Genomic DNA, 17,596 nt, shown 5'->3' with positions numbered 1-17,596 from the left:
TATGAAAATAAAAGAATCACAATTATTGTAAGAAGGAGCCCCATATACTATCAAATTGTTTTAGATTATCATTCAGTTCATATATTATTCTTTCAAATTGTGCAATTTCAAACATATCCTTCAACCAGGATTGGACTGTTGGTAAAACATTGGATTTCCAAAACATAATATATTAACTTTAGCTATACTAATTGCCGTAGCTAACCATCTGAACAACTGTGGAGAAATTTTTCCCATTCCATGGATGTCATGTAACAAAAATAATCGGGGTGATTGAGACGAGATATTGGGAACAATTTTTCCTAAACGATTTGATATCTGTGTCCAGAAATGTAGAATTGTAGGACATTCCCATAAAATATGTACAATATCACAATTGGGTTGGTGGCATCTCCAGCAATCTGAATTTGGACTGAGTTTGGCAGAATGAAGTTTGGGAGGTGACCAATGCCAACGATGTAGAATTTTGAAATAATTAAATTTTTACCTCACATCACGAAGGCCAGAACCATATACCATTCTTTATCTGAGTAAGTAATGTTAAGTTGTGTAGACCACCATATTTTTTAAGTTTCAGATGTATCGTCTGAAAATGATTTATCGAGTAATAGAGAATAAAAACCGGATACTGTGACTTTGACATTTTTCCATATGAAGATATAACAAGCAATGCATGAATGTATTATAGGTTCTATATTCAAATTTGTTATGGGGTTTAGAGTGGACAATAATAGAACATATTTATTAAATTGTGAATTTGGAAGATTATGCGTCTCTTGTAGTGAGAATTATTTTAGGGAATTATTTCGTGTATATAAATCAGATAAAGTATTAATTTTATGATTTCTCCAAACAAACCAATTAAGTTCCTTACCTTTATATATAATTGCAGAATTATTCCATATGGGAGCATTTAAATGGATGTAGATATTACATTTTATAATTTTATGTGCTTTTTGCCAGGCAATTTGAGAGGAATAAATGATTGGGTTTGAGGATTGTGAAACTTTTGGACATTTGGTATAATAAATAGCCATTGGAGTAGTAGTTTTCAATAAAACGTGTTCCAATTTCACCTTTAGGGGTGTATTATCATTTATGGATATCACATATGATGAGTGCATTAGTTGTTGTGCTATCCAGTAATTTTCTAAATGTGGGAGACTTAGACCTCCTTTTGAAGAAGATGAATGCAATTTCGAGCCACTTATACAAGGATGTTTTCCTCCCCAAATAAAGAGGGTAATCAAAGAAGTAGTACTTTTGAAAAAATTAGAAGTAATTGGGAGTGATAGCATATTGAACACATAATTAAACTTTGGAATTGTATTCATTTTAATAATCTGTACTCTACCCCACAGGGACAAATTTAATTGAGACAATCTTGTAGAGTCTCTTTTAAGTTTATCTATGATAGGATTCAAATTGTCTATCATAATATTCTTCAACACAGTGTTAAGTAGAATCTCAAGATATTTAAGATGTGATGATTTCTATGTAAAAGAGAAATCACTTAGTGAGGTTGGTGTAGTATTATTGTTCATTGGTAGAGCTTCACATTTAGACCAATTAATCTTATATCTGGAAAATGTTGAGAATTGATTTAATAGATTAAATAAAATGTTAACCAAAGATTTCGGGTTAGATAATGTTAGTAAGATATTGTCTGCATAATAAAAGGCTTTTACTTCTCCCGATGAGGTAGCAATACCTTGTATATTAATATTTTGTCTAATTCCAATAGCGAGAGGTTCCAAAGCAATAAGAAATAGTAATGGAGAAAGTGGGCAACCTTGTCGGGTACCACGGAGAATTTTGAAAGAAGGGGATATGAAACCATTACAAGTAATAGCCGCAGTCGGGGATTGATACATTCCCTTAGTTAAAGTGATAAAAATCAGTACCAATCCCCATTCTATTCATGGTTCAAAATAGGTATCCCCATTCTACTCTATCAAATGCTTTTTCTGCATCCAAGGACAGCATGATACTTTTTTCAGATTTATTACGTTGTTGCCAAAGTAAATGTAAAATCATTCAAAGATGATTTGAGGAGGATCGAGATGGAACAAAACCTACTTTAGAAGAGTGGATAAGTGATGTAATGACTGAGTTTAATCGTATCGTGAGTATTTTTGCCAAGATTTTAATGTCAGAATTTATTAAAGAAATAGGTCTATAGCTAGCTCATTCTAATGGACCTTTGTCAGGTTTAAGAATTACAGTTATGCATGCTTGTAAAAATTCTGGGGAAAAATGACCCTTTTGTAAAGCTTCATTAAAGAAGCATTGTAACAATGGGATAATTTGAGCTTTAGTGATTTTATAAAATTCAATGGGGAAACCGTCTTCTCTGGGGGCTTTATTTGTAGCTAAATGGTCAATGGCTTTTGCAATCTCTTCCTTTGTTATGTGTCCCTCTAATCTTAATTTCTGTTCTTGGGTTAATTTTGGGATCTTTAAATTAGTGAAAAAATCATCTTCCTTTTTAATGTCTTCACAGTTCAGTGATGTATAAAGTTTTTCATAATAGCTCTGAAATTGAGCCATGATATCTGTTGGTAATGTGAGTAAATTATTTGAAGAGTTTTTAATAACAGGTATCGTTCTAGATGATTCCTGTTGGCGTAGTTGATATGCTAAAAGACGTCCAGCTTTCTCTCCTCTTTCATAGTTACGTTGACGAATTAAAAATAGACATTTTTCGGCATGAGAAGATTACAAGTTATTAAGTCTAAATTTGGCTGAAAGTATATTTTTTTAAATCTCTGGAGATTCAGATTTATTGTAGTCTTTCGAGAGTAATGCCACCTCTTTTTCCAGTATTATCCTTTCACTGTTCAGTTGTTTTTTAAGAATATATGTGTCTCCTATAATCATTCCTCCAGTAACTGCTTTACCAGCACCCCATAATATACCACCATCTGTGACTGAGTCCTTATTCTCTTCAAGGAATTGATCAACATGCTGCAAATTCAATTTGGCTTGAGGTGTCTTTTATAAAGAAATATTGAATCTCCAACTAGGTTTAGGAGTTTGTGTTAGTCCAATATTAATAGGTATATCTATTAAATCATGATCTGAGAGGCTACAAGAAACAAGTCCTGCATGTGTTATCGATTGTAACATTGCGGATGTAGTAAAAAAATAACCGATTCTAAAGCGCATTAAATGTGGGCAAGATGTAAACGTATAATCTCTATCATCTGGATGTAACAAACGCCATGGCTCCTGTAATGCAAAATCTTCTATAAGATATTTTAAAATATGTCTGTCACTTGCATGATAAATATCTGGCGTGCCCGATCTGTCAATGAGTGGGTCTATAGTAACATTCCAATCTTCCCCAATTATTACTATTGTACATGCAAAGGAAGACAGTAATCCACTAATCTTGGAGATAAATATTGTTTTGGAATCATTAGGTGCATATATAGTGCCTATGATCATAAAATAGTTTGTAACACGGATCTTAACAAATGCATATCTGCCTTCATGGTCTAACCATGTTTGAATTATTTTATATGGTAAATTGTTATGAAACAGAATAGCTACTCCACATTTCCGAATAGGTGTATCATCAGTATTAGAATTATTTTGGTTTATGCTAGCATGTATAACTTGACCAATCCAATCTCTTTTAAATTTTTCACTTTCTGATTCATTAAGATGTGTTTCTTGTAATAAAGCGATATCTGTTTTTTGTTGTCAAAGAAAATTAACTATCTTCTTTCTCTTAATAAAATGTGCAAACCGTTAATATTCAAAGATACCACATTCAAAGGTTTCAATTTATAAGCTGACATATTTAAATTAATAAGACAATATCGATCCAATTTCTGTTAATAAAGAAGAAGAATATAAATTAAAATTAAAAGAAGAAAGGGATAAGGAGGGATAATAATAAAAAATGAAAGATTATAAAATTTCAATCATGTCAGTATATGATAATTTTAAGAGTGAATTGTCAGATCAATAAACTTCTATAATAAATTAAAATATGATTATCCTCAAAATTATCAAATACAAAATATTGTCCAACACTAGTGATAGGACAATTATGTACACTTAATTAAAACTTTTATCTGGGGGTCTCAAACAAAGCGTTGAGGAGAGGTGAACAGAGAGGAGGATAAATATGCCTTTTCAAATATAAAATAAAAATATCCGATATCAGAAGCTGATATGACCCTGTATAGAGATATATATTAAAAGGGAAATAAATAAAAAATCATAAACTATGAATAATAATTCAACTTTGTTCAGGATTTCAAAGGAGATATAGAGTTATCTGTTGGTTGATATTTTTTCCATGCTTTAAATTTACTACCATGTGTCCAATGACGTTGAACAGTCTCCCATTCACCTTGATTTACATCCTCTAGAGTGTTAGAAGGAGAAAATTATTTTGTTGGTGAAGAAGAAGAAGTCTTATGCTCCATCTCTGAGTCTTTTTCATAAGTCATTTAAAAAATATTCCAAATCATGAGGATCTAAATATTCTTTGGTTTTCCCTTGAAAAGTCACAATCATAGTGGCTGGTTACAGGAGGCCATTTTTTATATCTCTTTTCTTTAATCTAGTATGTAGATTTAAAAATTGTTTCCTTTTGATATTAGTAGGTGCTGAAAAGTCTGCTGGGATAATTACTTGAGATTTTTCATATTCATATGCCCCATGTTTTTTAGCTGCCATGATGATTTCACGGGTTTGTTGGTGTTGTAAACAGCAGGCTATTATATGCCTAGGTCTGTTCCACATGATCGAACATGATGAGCTCTCTGAAATTCTAAAGGCATTGTAAAAGTAATGTTTGTCAAGGTTGGGATTAAAGTGGTCCAAAAATCTAGAATATTATCTTTCTCTACTTGTTCTGGGAGACCTATAATTCTAAAATTATTCCTCCTACTCCAGTCCTCTAAATCGATAATTTTTTGCTGTAGGTACCAAATATCTTGGCCAGTATCAGGTGTCTTGTCGAGGCAGGATTCAATGTCTGTATTTCCATTGTCCATTGACTGTATGCGGGATTGGAACCTAGTAATATAATTCCTTAAGCCTTGAACCTCCATAGTGTTAGTAGAAACTGTATTGTCTAGACACGCAATGTAACATTTTATGTCTAGTAATTCTTTCAAGATAGTATCCATAGCTGTTGAAGGTGGTTCAATAGAGTCAGCCATTTTATACTTGGAGCCAATGATATCAGGTTTGGATATTAAGGCTGCACTATATGACAGTTGTCTTACAGCTTTAGGATCTGACATAGGAAGTATCAGTTATCTTCCAGAATTCTGTTTATAGTGGTTACTTGATTTAATTCACTATTACAATACCTACACTACAGTGTATGTTCTAACTCCATTTCAATACACTTTCCATCACAAGAAGTTTGTCATATAGGTATAGAATGACATTAAAATGTGGAGCGAAAGATAAAATATTTCGAATTCCGTCTTCCTGTATGGTTGTGACCCCCAATATATGCAATTTATAGTCAATTTTTGTCAAAACGATGTTGATTTTGTTAGATCATGTTCGTGTTAACCTTGCAAATTCCAGGTTTTATTACGTAATGATAGAATCATTTAGATCGATCGATATTCGATGATTCGTAAATTAGGTTCTGTGTTATTCAGCACATTGAGATAGAGAATAAATGTGTTTCCCTGTCTTTTCTCCGGGGTAAGCGTTTACTTTCTTGACTTCATGATCAACTTGTTATATCAGAATATAATCGCTTAACCAGTTAAAGCAGTTAAATGTAGCACATGGTGATGTTAATATTTAAGTTATTTGGAGGAGGTGCGTAGAAGTTAAACATTCGTTATTAGGTCTCGATTACAGACTTATGTCATATTCCAGGTTGCACTACATTGCGTAGTTGATTAAACAAGTTAGAAGACCCTAATTCCCAGGTTGCGTGATGAGTCAAAATACGAAGGCCACTCAATTTTAGGTTTTGAAATGTCAATAAAAACGTTCTCTATTGGTCAAAGTTCGAATTAAGTACACACCGCTTTTATAGTCTCCGTATGATAAAGTCAGTATTCGATATATTAAGTCGAGGTGTGTACATAATTATCTTTCATCACTAGGCCACATACCTGGTCTTTGGACGAGTTCCGCATCCCGTTGTGTTGCATTAATGATCGGGTACGTTGAGAATTGTTCAAACGCTTCATATGTCTTTTCCAGATTGTGCTGTGTAACCATCTGAGAAGCATGCTCGTTTTAAGTCGAGATGTATAAGAATTCGTTCCGTAACTGTCGTGGTGTGGGATAAAGTGTGCGCCGCCATTTTGACTTCGTCGATCGATTAAGTTTACATAATTTTACTGGATTGCAGAGCGAGTGGATCACAAGACTTCATTCCTACATCATTCTGTAGATTTCCGATAGGTGCTCCCTTGTTTTCTTGAAGTATTGATGTCGGAAAAATGTCTTTTGGCTCGTTCCCCCTTCTGTTCAGCTCTAAAGAAGAGCCGCCATCTTCCACAGTGCTTGGCTCCGCCCCCCACAAGGATCTTTTCAGCAGGTTCTTTAAAATCACAAGTTTTGTAAGTCATTGCTAAACACAGCACCCTCCCTCCCCCCCGAGGTCAGCACCCTTCAAGCCAGGTCAGCACCAGGTGCGTCCGCAGCGCTCGCACCGCCCAAAAGCCGGCCCTGGGTGTGTCTGTTCTGGCCCACTTGGGCCATTCTGCTATTTGCCACAATCACAATTTTTGCAGTCCCTCCAGATAATTCTAAAACACGCTGGCCCTGTACTGAAATATTGACCCTTCTCAATTTTCTCACTTGGTCCAACCGCAAGGACTCAGGAAGTGGGTGACATTCATGAAAATATGCGAAAGAAACTTCTCTTGATCTAGAAAGTCCAGCTAGTTGTGGCTATTTTCTATTTTACTGGTAATTTCCAAGGTCCTTGAGCTGATTGTTTTGCCACAACTCTATACTAAAAGGCTGCGAATCTAACCTTTCTTTTAGTCAGAATAAGATGAGCTCGGAAAGGAGGTAAGGTCACTACAGTGAACCTGTTGAACTTACCAGCAGCTCTTGCAACCGCTGCTGACCATCTCACCACGTGGTATCTGAGTGAGACGTGTACTGGTGGCAGTAACGGCTGGTGTAGGGGCAAAGTGGCGGCACAGGGGGCTACAAAACAAAAACACATCAAACAAAAAAACTTGCCCGCCACATCGCTGCTCTTCAGGCTCCAGTGCAGGCACAGGCACCCAGATTGTTCTGCAGCCAATCCTAATGCTCCTCTCATGCTGCTGGCAGCATGAGTGCTGCATCAGGATTGGCCTGAGTGCCCTCGATTTGTGCTCCCAGACAGACTGGGAGCCTGTGCTTGCTGTCTCCAACCCGGTAACACAGTTTGAGTTGGAGACAGCTCAGTGCATGTCGGTTTGGCCTTCCTGAGACGGCCAACGATACCTACATGCATACTGACAACATTGCACACCACTCACTGTTGTGCCAGTCATCCCCCTGGCCCACCCCTAGACAAATAAAACAATAATAAGCATGGTTTATTATCGTTTTATTTTTCAGATTTTGCAGCTGCTGCTGCTGGCAGGTGGGGGGGGGGGGGTGACGCTCTTCCGCCACAGTGGCAGAGCTAATGCTGACTGGTGGCAGGGCCACAGATTGCCTCCAGTCTAACTCATAGACCTTGTTGAGTAGCTTTCCTGCACTCTCATTGTCATTTCAAAGAAGCGATTAACACTGGGGTCACTACAGTATCAAGGGCTCATTTGTCTTCTGCGTTACAGGTATGTATGTCTGCTAAAGACACCCATATGTACTTCAGGATTAGGGGAGAACCATGACACTCCTGTGTGTGCTAGCGCTTTAAAAATACCAGTTAGGATTTTAAATCTTTTTCTTAAGCTTTCAGTTGAAAACCTTCTCATTTAAATGCAATGTAATATTTCATCTTGAGAACGTTCTTCATGAATATGGATCCTGTTGATAGGGTGTAGAATGTGTTTTTCACTTCATAGCTATTTAATGATCTCTTTAGTTGTAGAACTATGTACAGAGCGCAGTGCCTGTACTAGGTGGCGAAGAGAATTATAATACCATGTGTTGTCTGCAGAGTGCACGCCTTGTGCACATTGCTGTATAAATAATATCACACAATTGGGTCCCTACCCTCAAGAGCTAACATTCAGTAGTTATTCATTAACCTAAACTGTGTTAAAGCTCTGCAGTTAAGATCAGCACCAAGTGGCATTAAATTGCATCACACACCCTTTTGTCCCATGTGCACTAAAGTCAGGTAAAATAAAAGGGGTTTATTTATAAAAGGTATTTTGGATTACGTACAGTAGTACTTCTGTGGTACTCTTTTACATACTTACATACCTTTGTGACTTGCTACCAAAACATCTAAAATGGGGATAAAAATGGAATAATCAAGAAATATTCACATACTGTTAGTTAAGTGTTTTGGAGCAGATTTGCAACAGCGTGTCAGATTATGTGAAAGCAAACTCCTTTAGTTCTACTTTTCGTACTCTTAAATTCTTTTGTGAAACAGACCCAAAGTATTTATTTGTTTTCACTTACGAGATCACAGAACACACATGTATAGTCGAATAGAAGCACAAAGTGTTGTTGCTCTTTTTTAGGTTTCTGGCAGTACAGGGCAAGGGTTAAAGTTTGTGAAGAAAAAGAATGGAACTGATACACAAAGGTAAACTTAAACCAAATGTCTAACTTTAGATCAAAAGTCTAACTTTACTAGGATTAAATTTAGACATTTGGTCTAAGTTTAGACTTTTGATCTAAGTTTAGGCCAAAAGTCTAAACTTAGACCAAAACTCTAACTTTACTTGTAGTAAAGTTAGAATTTTGGTCTAAGTTTAGACCAGAAGTCTAACTTTACTATAGGTAAAGTTAGACTTTCGGTCTAGACTTAGACTTTAGGTCTAAACTTGGACTTTTGATCGGGCCCAATGTGTTTGGAGAGAGGGGCCATACAGCATTTCTTTACTTTCTGATCCAAGTGAAAGCGTTAGATCAGAGTACTTTTCATTCTGCTAATGCATGTAGTAGGAAAGCACCCCGTTGACATGGTTAGCCTCCACTATTTGCCTGGTTTCTGATGTGGCTCTGACTGTCAGGGGACTGGATCCCTGCTAATCAGGTTCCCAGTGCCAGATCTCTTTCCCCAAAAGTGCACAGTTATTTAGCACAACTGGGAAACTCTTTAGCTACCACTGTAAGTCCCTAGTGAATGGTACCCCTGGTATCTAGGGCCTGGGTACTAAGGAAGGTATTTGAGGTCTGCAGCACTCTTTCTGCCACCCTCTGGACCCTTCCCCAAACTCACACAAGTCATTGTAGAATTTGTGTGTTGGTGCAGGCTACATTGAAAACGCGACCTGTCACACACCCCTGTGTGCCAGGTGCCATGCCACTGCATGTGCCAGGTGTAAGTCACCCCTAAGGCAGAGTGCATCCAGGCACATGTGAGGGCATATATGCATGAGCAGATACGCCCCTGCTATGTCTCTGCTGATTCTGAGACATGGTAAGTGCACAGGGAAGCCCTTTTAAATGCATGTGCTGGTCACTGATCATTAAGAGTTCCCCAGCTACATGATGGCTTCTCTGAATCCTGGGATGTTTGGTATCAAACATCTTAGAATAATAAACCCCCACACACTCCAGTGATAGATTTATTATCAAATACGCACAGAGGGCACCTTAGAGGTACCCCCTGATAACCTACCGACTACTACTGTGTTGACTGACTGGTCCTAACCAGTTCAGCCATCACAGACGTGTTTCTGCCGCCCCCCCACCCCTACCCCCAAGGTGAGAGCCAGTGCTCTTGAGGGACGCGGGACCCCAGCAGCCCAGAGTCCAGTGTGGTCTCATCCATCTTGGACTCCCTCAAGATGCCTGCATCCTCTGCACGCAGGCCCCCTCTCCCACACTCTTGTGGTGAGAGAAAATCCAACCTCTCCAGCAACCACTGCACCCGTGACCCCTGACCCCAACTGAGGTGGGTCATCGGTGCCAACAATGTCTCCCAAGTCCCAAGAGCTCGAGTCCATCCTAGTCTACCCCTGCTGGACTTCCCAATGATGCCTGCAGCCTCAACACGCAGGACCCGTGAGTGCTCCCAGAGGTGAAAAGCCAATGCCTAAAGACACCTCTGCATCCATTGCCCCTGGGCACAGGAGAAGAGGACCAAAGGTGCACCTACGTTCCCAAGCACCCCAAGTCTACTAACTACCTGCTTATTGTCCCTATCTGGCTTCCTAACCAGAGCCTGCAGCCTGTTTGTCAAGAGGTCCAACTCCCATAGAGAACTATTGGGCACCCAATGCCTTACTGCTCCTCTGCACCCTTCTGCCCCAGTTCTGCCCTGTGTGACCTTTTGGTGTTGTTCTGATCAGTAACCAGTACTTACCTTTGCTCTGTAAAGTCGACCTCGTAAGTCGTTAGCCCTGTGTTTGCTGAACATTGTTTTCCTCCATAGGATAACATTGAAAGAACTCGGAAAATTTAACTGTGTTGATTTCTGAATCTGCAAAGTACTTATGCTTAAAATGCTACTTATCTGATTATGAAGTTCTTGGGTTTGAAACATATATAGAAAGAAATTTTATTTTTCTAAATTGGTCTCAGATTTATTATTTGAGTGTGTGTCTGATTTATTACCTCTGTGAGTACAACAAATGCTTAGCGCTACCCTCTAATAAGCCTAACTGCCTGCCCACATTACCACAAATAGAGCATTTTTTATCTACTTTTGCCTCTGTAATACCAATTGGGGATCCACTGGAATCTTTGCACAGAGTGCTTCATTTTAGTGCACTATATAGAGAGCCAGCTTCCTACACATGTCCAGTGTGTGGCCTGTAGAAACAGTTCTTTTGCACACGTAGTCTGGAGGCCAATAAAGTGCTTGCAGAGCTTTGAGTGAATGGAGACGGGTGGTGTCCCTCCTGCTACCTTCACACCAGGTCCCTGAATCCACTCATATGACCTAATGTTATTCTTTTTTTTTTAAATCTGAAATCTTCACCTTCAGGTTAACTACCTTGCATGGATGTAGGTTTCCAAATGTCAGTAGTTACCAAAGGTTTCCAAAAGCACGCCTGGAAAACGTTTGAGAATTCCTAACTGCATGCATGTGAATGGCTTTCCACATTAAATTTTGTACTTCGATTCAGTAAAGCAAGTTAGATGTCTTTGAATTTGGACAGTTATACTTTTGGAGGTAATCCCAGACCATGCACACCTTGAAAACTAATTTACTTGTGCCCTGGAAGGAGTAATCTATGATCATGTCCAGAGTGAGATTGAATCTGACTGAAAAAGCACGTGGATGCCCACAAAGAAACTCAGTTTTGGGTAGGCACAAATGTTTTAGAACTTTCTCGTCCATCAACATCTCCTCCCTACCACGTGAGTATATTTTCTCAAATGAAAATTACCTGTGAGTCATTTTTTATGAGTGTTGTATTTTTTAAAAGCTGTTTGCATGTGTAACCAAACTTACACGTGCAAATCAATTTGTTAATCTGACCCTTAGAATAAGAGGTACATATGTAGAAAGTGAAATTACAAGAACCATTTAAAAGGGCTTGGAAACCTATTGTGCAGGCATGATGGTTTCCTACACAAAATGAAGCTGCCAGGTGTTGAGCCAGTCAGAGCCTGAGGTAAATCAGGGAAGGCGGATCTGATGGATCAGTGGACTATTGATTGTACTGCAGGGATATGTGTTTGACCCCCATGGTAACAAATTCGAACCCTGATTGAGTCCACCCAGCCTTTCATCTTCCAGAGTTTGATAAAAATGAATATTGTTGAGATTGGTACCAATACACATCAGCACCAAGATACACACGGGTTAATGTGTGCTTTACAAGGGCAGATAGTGCAGGTTGTAGATGACATTGTGCTGTCTAAGCTAGCCACGCACTGAAGCAGCCGGTGCAAAGGTGCTTCCTCATCTCTCAGCCTCTGTACCGCTGCACCAATGGTAGCTCTGCCTGGTGGTGCAGCACTGTGCTTCTTTGTTGGTGAGTCTGTTTTCTTGCCTCCCTCTCCCTACTTACATGTAGTGAGTAACATACAAATTGGGAACATTAGTTTAAGAATTAAAATTGGTTCCATTCATGTATGTCTCCTACTGTACCACTAAATATCAATAAAATGTTTGAGATTAATCATCTGATATGCAAGCTAGCCCTCTTTGATAACCATTTTAACTTTAAACTTTCCTCGGTTTGAGACAAGGAGACGATTCTCTTCTCCAACTCTCCACTGTACCTCTCCCTAATGCACATTTCCATGTCTTTCCAACTTTCTCTCTGTTCAGGTGTGAACCACTGCCTATTGTATCTTGTTAGATCTGTTTCAGTACTCATATTGGTGTGTGTTGATTCATGATTCGTGCATGCAGTCTGTTGCTCTTGCTCCATATTGTTTTTCACAATTGGGTTGTCCTTCATTAAGGTAGATCTAATATCTTGTCACCACATTCTTCTGCTATAGTGTCATTTGACATTTCATTTCATGTGTGTAAAACTGCTCTTCTTCTAGCACATGTTGTTTCAGGTCTTCTTGAGACTTTCATTATGAAGACCTTACTAAGCTCAAACCAGATGGTATTGTTTATGTGGGCCAGGAAGCTTTTCATTATGCACTTTTTGGATTTGTCCATCAGGAAAACCTGAATCTTGCACTGAATTCGGCATCCGCCATTGGCTGCACAGTGGTGAACATTGGCTCACAAGACCTGCAGGAGGGGAAGCCACACTTGGTTCTGGGTCTGCTCTGGCAGATCATCAAAGCAGGACTCTTTGCAGACATCGAAATCTCCAGAAATGAAGGTAAGCAACAAAATAAAAGCAATAGTGAAATGTTAACCTGATTATTCAAAGCAAGGAGACAAATTGTACGTTTTGAAGAAAGAATGCTGTCCAAAAGAACCAGGACATTAAGCAGCATAGTTACCGTAGGAAAATCTTTTTTTGGGGATGACCACCCCCATTTTTATGGACTGATGGTTCTGGTTTTTTTTTTTTACTCCCTGCACAGGGACTGTACTAACCATGGCCCAGTGAAAGTGCTCTGACCCCTAAAACAAGTAGAATTGGCAAAATCCCTGATTGGCACACTTAATGTACCTATAAGTCCCAAGGATATGGTACCCCACTGCCACAGTGTACAGCAGAAGGTACTGTGCCACCACCAAAGTGACAACATCAGATGTCGCCAGGCCAGTCACTACAACTTGGTGGTGCAGTTTTAAAATTTCCAATTTGACCTGTCATAATAAACCAATTGACAAGCCTAAACCTTTTTTTTTTTAAACTTATAAGTCATCCCTAAGGTTAGTCTTATTTATCCGTGGTGCAGGGTGCATAATATTTAAACGTTGAACATGCATGTTAAATGTTTATGATTCCCTGGCAGTGACAAACCGCCAAAGTAATTTTTCACTATGGTGAGGCTGGCTCTCATAGGGCAGCACTGGTTTACACTATTACATTTAATAAGTGCTGAATGTAGTTTATGAATAGCTAGAAAAATGGTTCAAGGACTCATTTTAATAGATTTGTAATCCTAATTTAATGGTACGGTCAGATATTATATTATTATGAAGGAAAAGGCACTTTAAAAAAGTTATCTGTTTTCTACCCAAAACCAAAAGGCTTTCCTGCCAGTATCCAGTTGACCCCTCATGGTGGCCAAAGGGCTTTGGTTGTGGGATGGTGTTTTTCTCCCTTGAGTAGGAGAGCCTGGGGCTGTGCCCAGCATCTTCTCGAGCTTCAGAGCATGCCTACCCTGTCACTGGCATATGCAGCTCACACCTGGGCCTTCCCTGCCTTTTGTCCTACCAGTCTGGCTGGTTCCAATTCAAGTGGGAAAGGGAGAGCTGCACCAGAAATGTTTTAGGGGTGGACAAACAATTGCACTCCATGTTCAGGCTGGCACTGGGCATAACGGTGACACCCCTGGATACCAGAACAGTGCTGGACCTGTGGAAGACATGAGAAGATGTTGATGTTGTGAAAGCAGATGATGCTGGCTAGAGGTATCATGTATGGGTTGAAGAGGGTTGGGCTCAGGAAGGATCCTTGCTGAACTCCACAGATGAGGTTGTGGGCATTGTTTGGCAGCAAGACTGCTGTGTAGCATTCGTTACATTCCTATAGAATTTGCTTTGTTTAAGGAATAATCTCCAATTTCGATATTGAGAGGTGAAGATAATGAGTCATGCCCGAGGCAAAGAGGGAGCTAGAATAAAGTTAGAGATGGTGGCACAATCCATCGAGAATCACAATGAAAAACTATGATATGAAAATTGACCAGAGAAACAGCAGTATCAGCAACGTCCTCTCCCTCCAATCCTTTGCCAGGATCTCAGAAAATTGATAGATGAACAAAGGGCCTGTCATAGCTTTTCTCCTACCACAAAGGAATCAGTTGGTTGTAGGAAGCCCATCCCTTCAGTAGCTGTCATTTGCCACCGATCTCCCAATGGCTGGGTTACTATTCCAATACACCCCTGGATTCCACTTATTGTCTGAGTTTTGAATATCGAGGGATAGGGTGGTCGAGCAGTAAAGGCTATCTTTTAGCAGGGAGGAGTGTTTGGAGCCTAGATTTAGTGCAACAATCATTAAGCACCACTGTACAGTCAGAGCTACAGCTTTTAATGTACAGGTCATTCTTTAAATCACCATTTACAGATCTAAGCAAAGATAGATGATGATAATATAGGGTTCCAATGGCAATGCTAGTTAATAGAAAGGGATCACAAGAACTCAGATTTCTCTGAACCTTGCCAGGTCTACTATACTAGAGTTCCCGCAGTCTCAGTGAATACAGTATGGTTGTCTGAATATTTCAGGGCCAGCATCAATCTCTCTGTTTTCTAGTTTCTTCTCTACTGAGTTGAAGTAAGATAGCTCAGTGGGTCGAAGCAATGTTGTGGTCATTATCCCAAATCTACAAACTGATGTTTCAAGTATTTCAGGTATCCTTGCCCCAAGGTTCAAAGGAGTACTGTTGTGATACTTGTCTAGGACTAGAGTCTAGGAGCCCTTTACATATCATGTTCATAATACTGGCAATTAATGTCTTAATTTGAGGGCACATCTGGTTTTGGAATCAAAAGTACCAGCTTTAGCCAGCAGAACACCAACTGGTTTCTAGAGTAGGCTTAGGAAAGAGTAATACATGGGTTCATTAGGACAGTGAGTGGTTCAGGCTCACTATCTGTAACATTCCTCTGATCGTCTTCTGATAGACCCCAGACATCGTCATCACCTGGGACTGAGATGAAGTTAACATTTAATTTAGGTACAGCTAACTGGGGTGCTGATCCTTATGGCTTTTGGGCAGGCTCAGTATCTTAAGTTATCTTGCATACAGGCCTGAGTCAGATGAACCTTTTATTTGCCATCTAAACCAGGGCAGCTTGAGGAGGAACAGGGACTTTGTATGCCCATAGCATTAGACCTAGACTTGAAATAAATAGGAACACAACATTCTGGTCAGAATTATTTTTTGAGTTGGTCTGCGGAGCTTCTTCCTAAAACGAATGAACTGTCAAGAGGGCCATTATTTTTGGCAAACTTGCTGCACTGTAGGGGTGGTTGCCAAGAGGTCCAGTCTTGGAGTATGCCAAGTTCAAAATCCATATTTCTAGTCATTCAGTTCATAGGATATCTTTCTAAGCATGCATATACTGGTGGGACGTGGCATCATAAAATGACGAGCAGCATGTGTCTGAGAGAGACAATACAGAGATCTTGAGCAGAGTCTCACCTATTGCTGCTTAACTTGTAGCATAATATAAAGATGGAGGCATTGGGTAGCCATGAGAAGGTGTATTTAAGAAGGCATAGAGCAGACATCCCAAGCTAGTGTATTGTATGACTAGATCGATTTGGGGACAGGATTGACTAAGCGGCTAAACCACTTTGGGAAAGATTTCTGATAGGAATGCTAATTGCAGCCCAGAAGCCAAACAAGTGAAGCACTGTAGTGGTCCCTAAGGCATATAGTACGGAATATTGAGGCCTGAAATATAATGTCATAAATGTTTACAAAAATATCTCCCCAACAGAGTTAATACAAGAAAGTCTACACTTGATGGAGTGATATTTTTGCAAACGATGTGTAGGCCAGACAATGTTTTTGTTATCTATGTGGGGTCCAGGCACTAGATACTGCTCCAAGGATATGGACGTGAGAATGACTCTTGCATGGAACCACGATCTTGTCTTCCCTTCCTTTTAGAGAACACCATTCACAGGCAATCTCTATACACCATTTGCAACCCCACTACACCAAGTACTTTCCAGGGAAAGCGAGGGAAGTCATTTTTGTGACACTGTACAACCTTACCAAGAATGTTGATAGACATCTCTCCTAGAAGTACAGGTAAATAAGCCTCTCCCTCTTCTTACGTACCAGTTGGCTACGAGGTACTTTTACTGTAGCCTGACTATGGAAAAGTAGTCAGCCTTCACGCTGAGTCAAGATACATGTATTAGGTATAGCCCATTGAAACGTATTTGCCTGTTGGGGTTAACAACATTATTGTGGCTCACAAACGGTGGACTCACTGAAATCAGGAGCGCTGTGGTAAAACATACAAGGTCGTCAAGAATACAATACACAAAGGCAGGATGTTGCTGAGGACAGTACATGAGGTATATAGTCTTTCCTACTCAAAAATACTGCCAAAGGATGCCCTTGAGCATATATGAGGGTCTGAGCATTCTATTTTATCACAAGCAGATCCACTAGGGGTAGCTGACTTATTAAAAAGCCTAAGATCAAAGGTGGATTCTGGACAGGAAGGAAATCCTGGCATGCTCAGTCTACAAGGAGGCGCTTTCCCCCAGATACCTTGCTGTAAAGTACCACCCAGCTGAACATCTTCATTGTCAGATCTTCTAAAGAGCCAGACCTTGCACCTCTCTGAGATTTCCTGCAGATCTTGGTGACCACCAGCTCCATTAAGGGATTTTCTTTGTAGGACAACTGCGCGAAGACACATACACTTGCCCTACATTTCCTAAACATTCCCCTGTTAAAGAAGCCAGTCTTATTGGATTTGCCAATGCTAGTTTAATACTTACAAATGCTGCAAGGGACGTGGCATACGAAATGCATCTGGTACACTGCACAGAGACGTCGGTCATTTGACGACCACAGGCATGGTGATGTATAGTATTAGTAGAAACCATTGTTTTGGATCCTCCATGATATAGACAAGGTTTGGGTTTTTCTGTTTTTACTCATTTCCAGGTGACCATAAGCTTGACTCCGTTTTTATCTGCTTTTGTATTTAAATTGTAGCCCTGATTGCCTTGCTAAGTGAAGGGGAAGAACTAGACCACTTGATGACGCTGTCCCCAGAAGATCTGCTGCTGCGCTGGGTCAACTACCACCTGGAGAATGCAGAATGGCAAAAAATCAACAATTTCAATCATGACATAAAGGTAGGTTTGAGTGCATGTCTAAAGAGGTTGCCAATCTGGCAAATTATAATACTCTATCCGGGTGTAAATAGACATAAAAAGGCAAATAGGGTACG

General features: G+C 39.6%; 1 protein-coding gene across 3 annotated transcripts in view; it reads left to right on the top strand.

Annotated features, from left to right (window-relative positions):
• PLS1 (plastin 1) overlaps positions 1–17,596 on the top strand; it is a 455,585-nt gene that overhangs the window by 370,586 nt on the left and 67,403 nt on the right. For all 3 annotated transcript variants that reach the window (XM_069213917.1, XM_069213919.1, XM_069213916.1), the window contains exons 7-8: positions 12,704–12,869; positions 17,359–17,501. In XM_069213917.1, coding sequence (XP_069070018.1) covers positions 12,704–12,869; positions 17,359–17,501 — 309 coding nt within the window. The remainder of the gene's footprint in view (positions 1–12,703; positions 12,870–17,358; positions 17,502–17,596) is intronic.

Source organism: Pleurodeles waltl, chromosome 11 (genome assembly GCF_031143425.1).
Source record: "Pleurodeles waltl isolate 20211129_DDA chromosome 11, aPleWal1.hap1.20221129, whole genome shotgun sequence".
Lineage (NCBI taxonomy): Eukaryota > Metazoa > Chordata > Amphibia > Caudata > Salamandridae > Pleurodeles > Pleurodeles waltl.
Note: the sequence above shows the minus strand (reverse complement) of the source record. Positions and strands in the feature narration are given on the sequence as shown.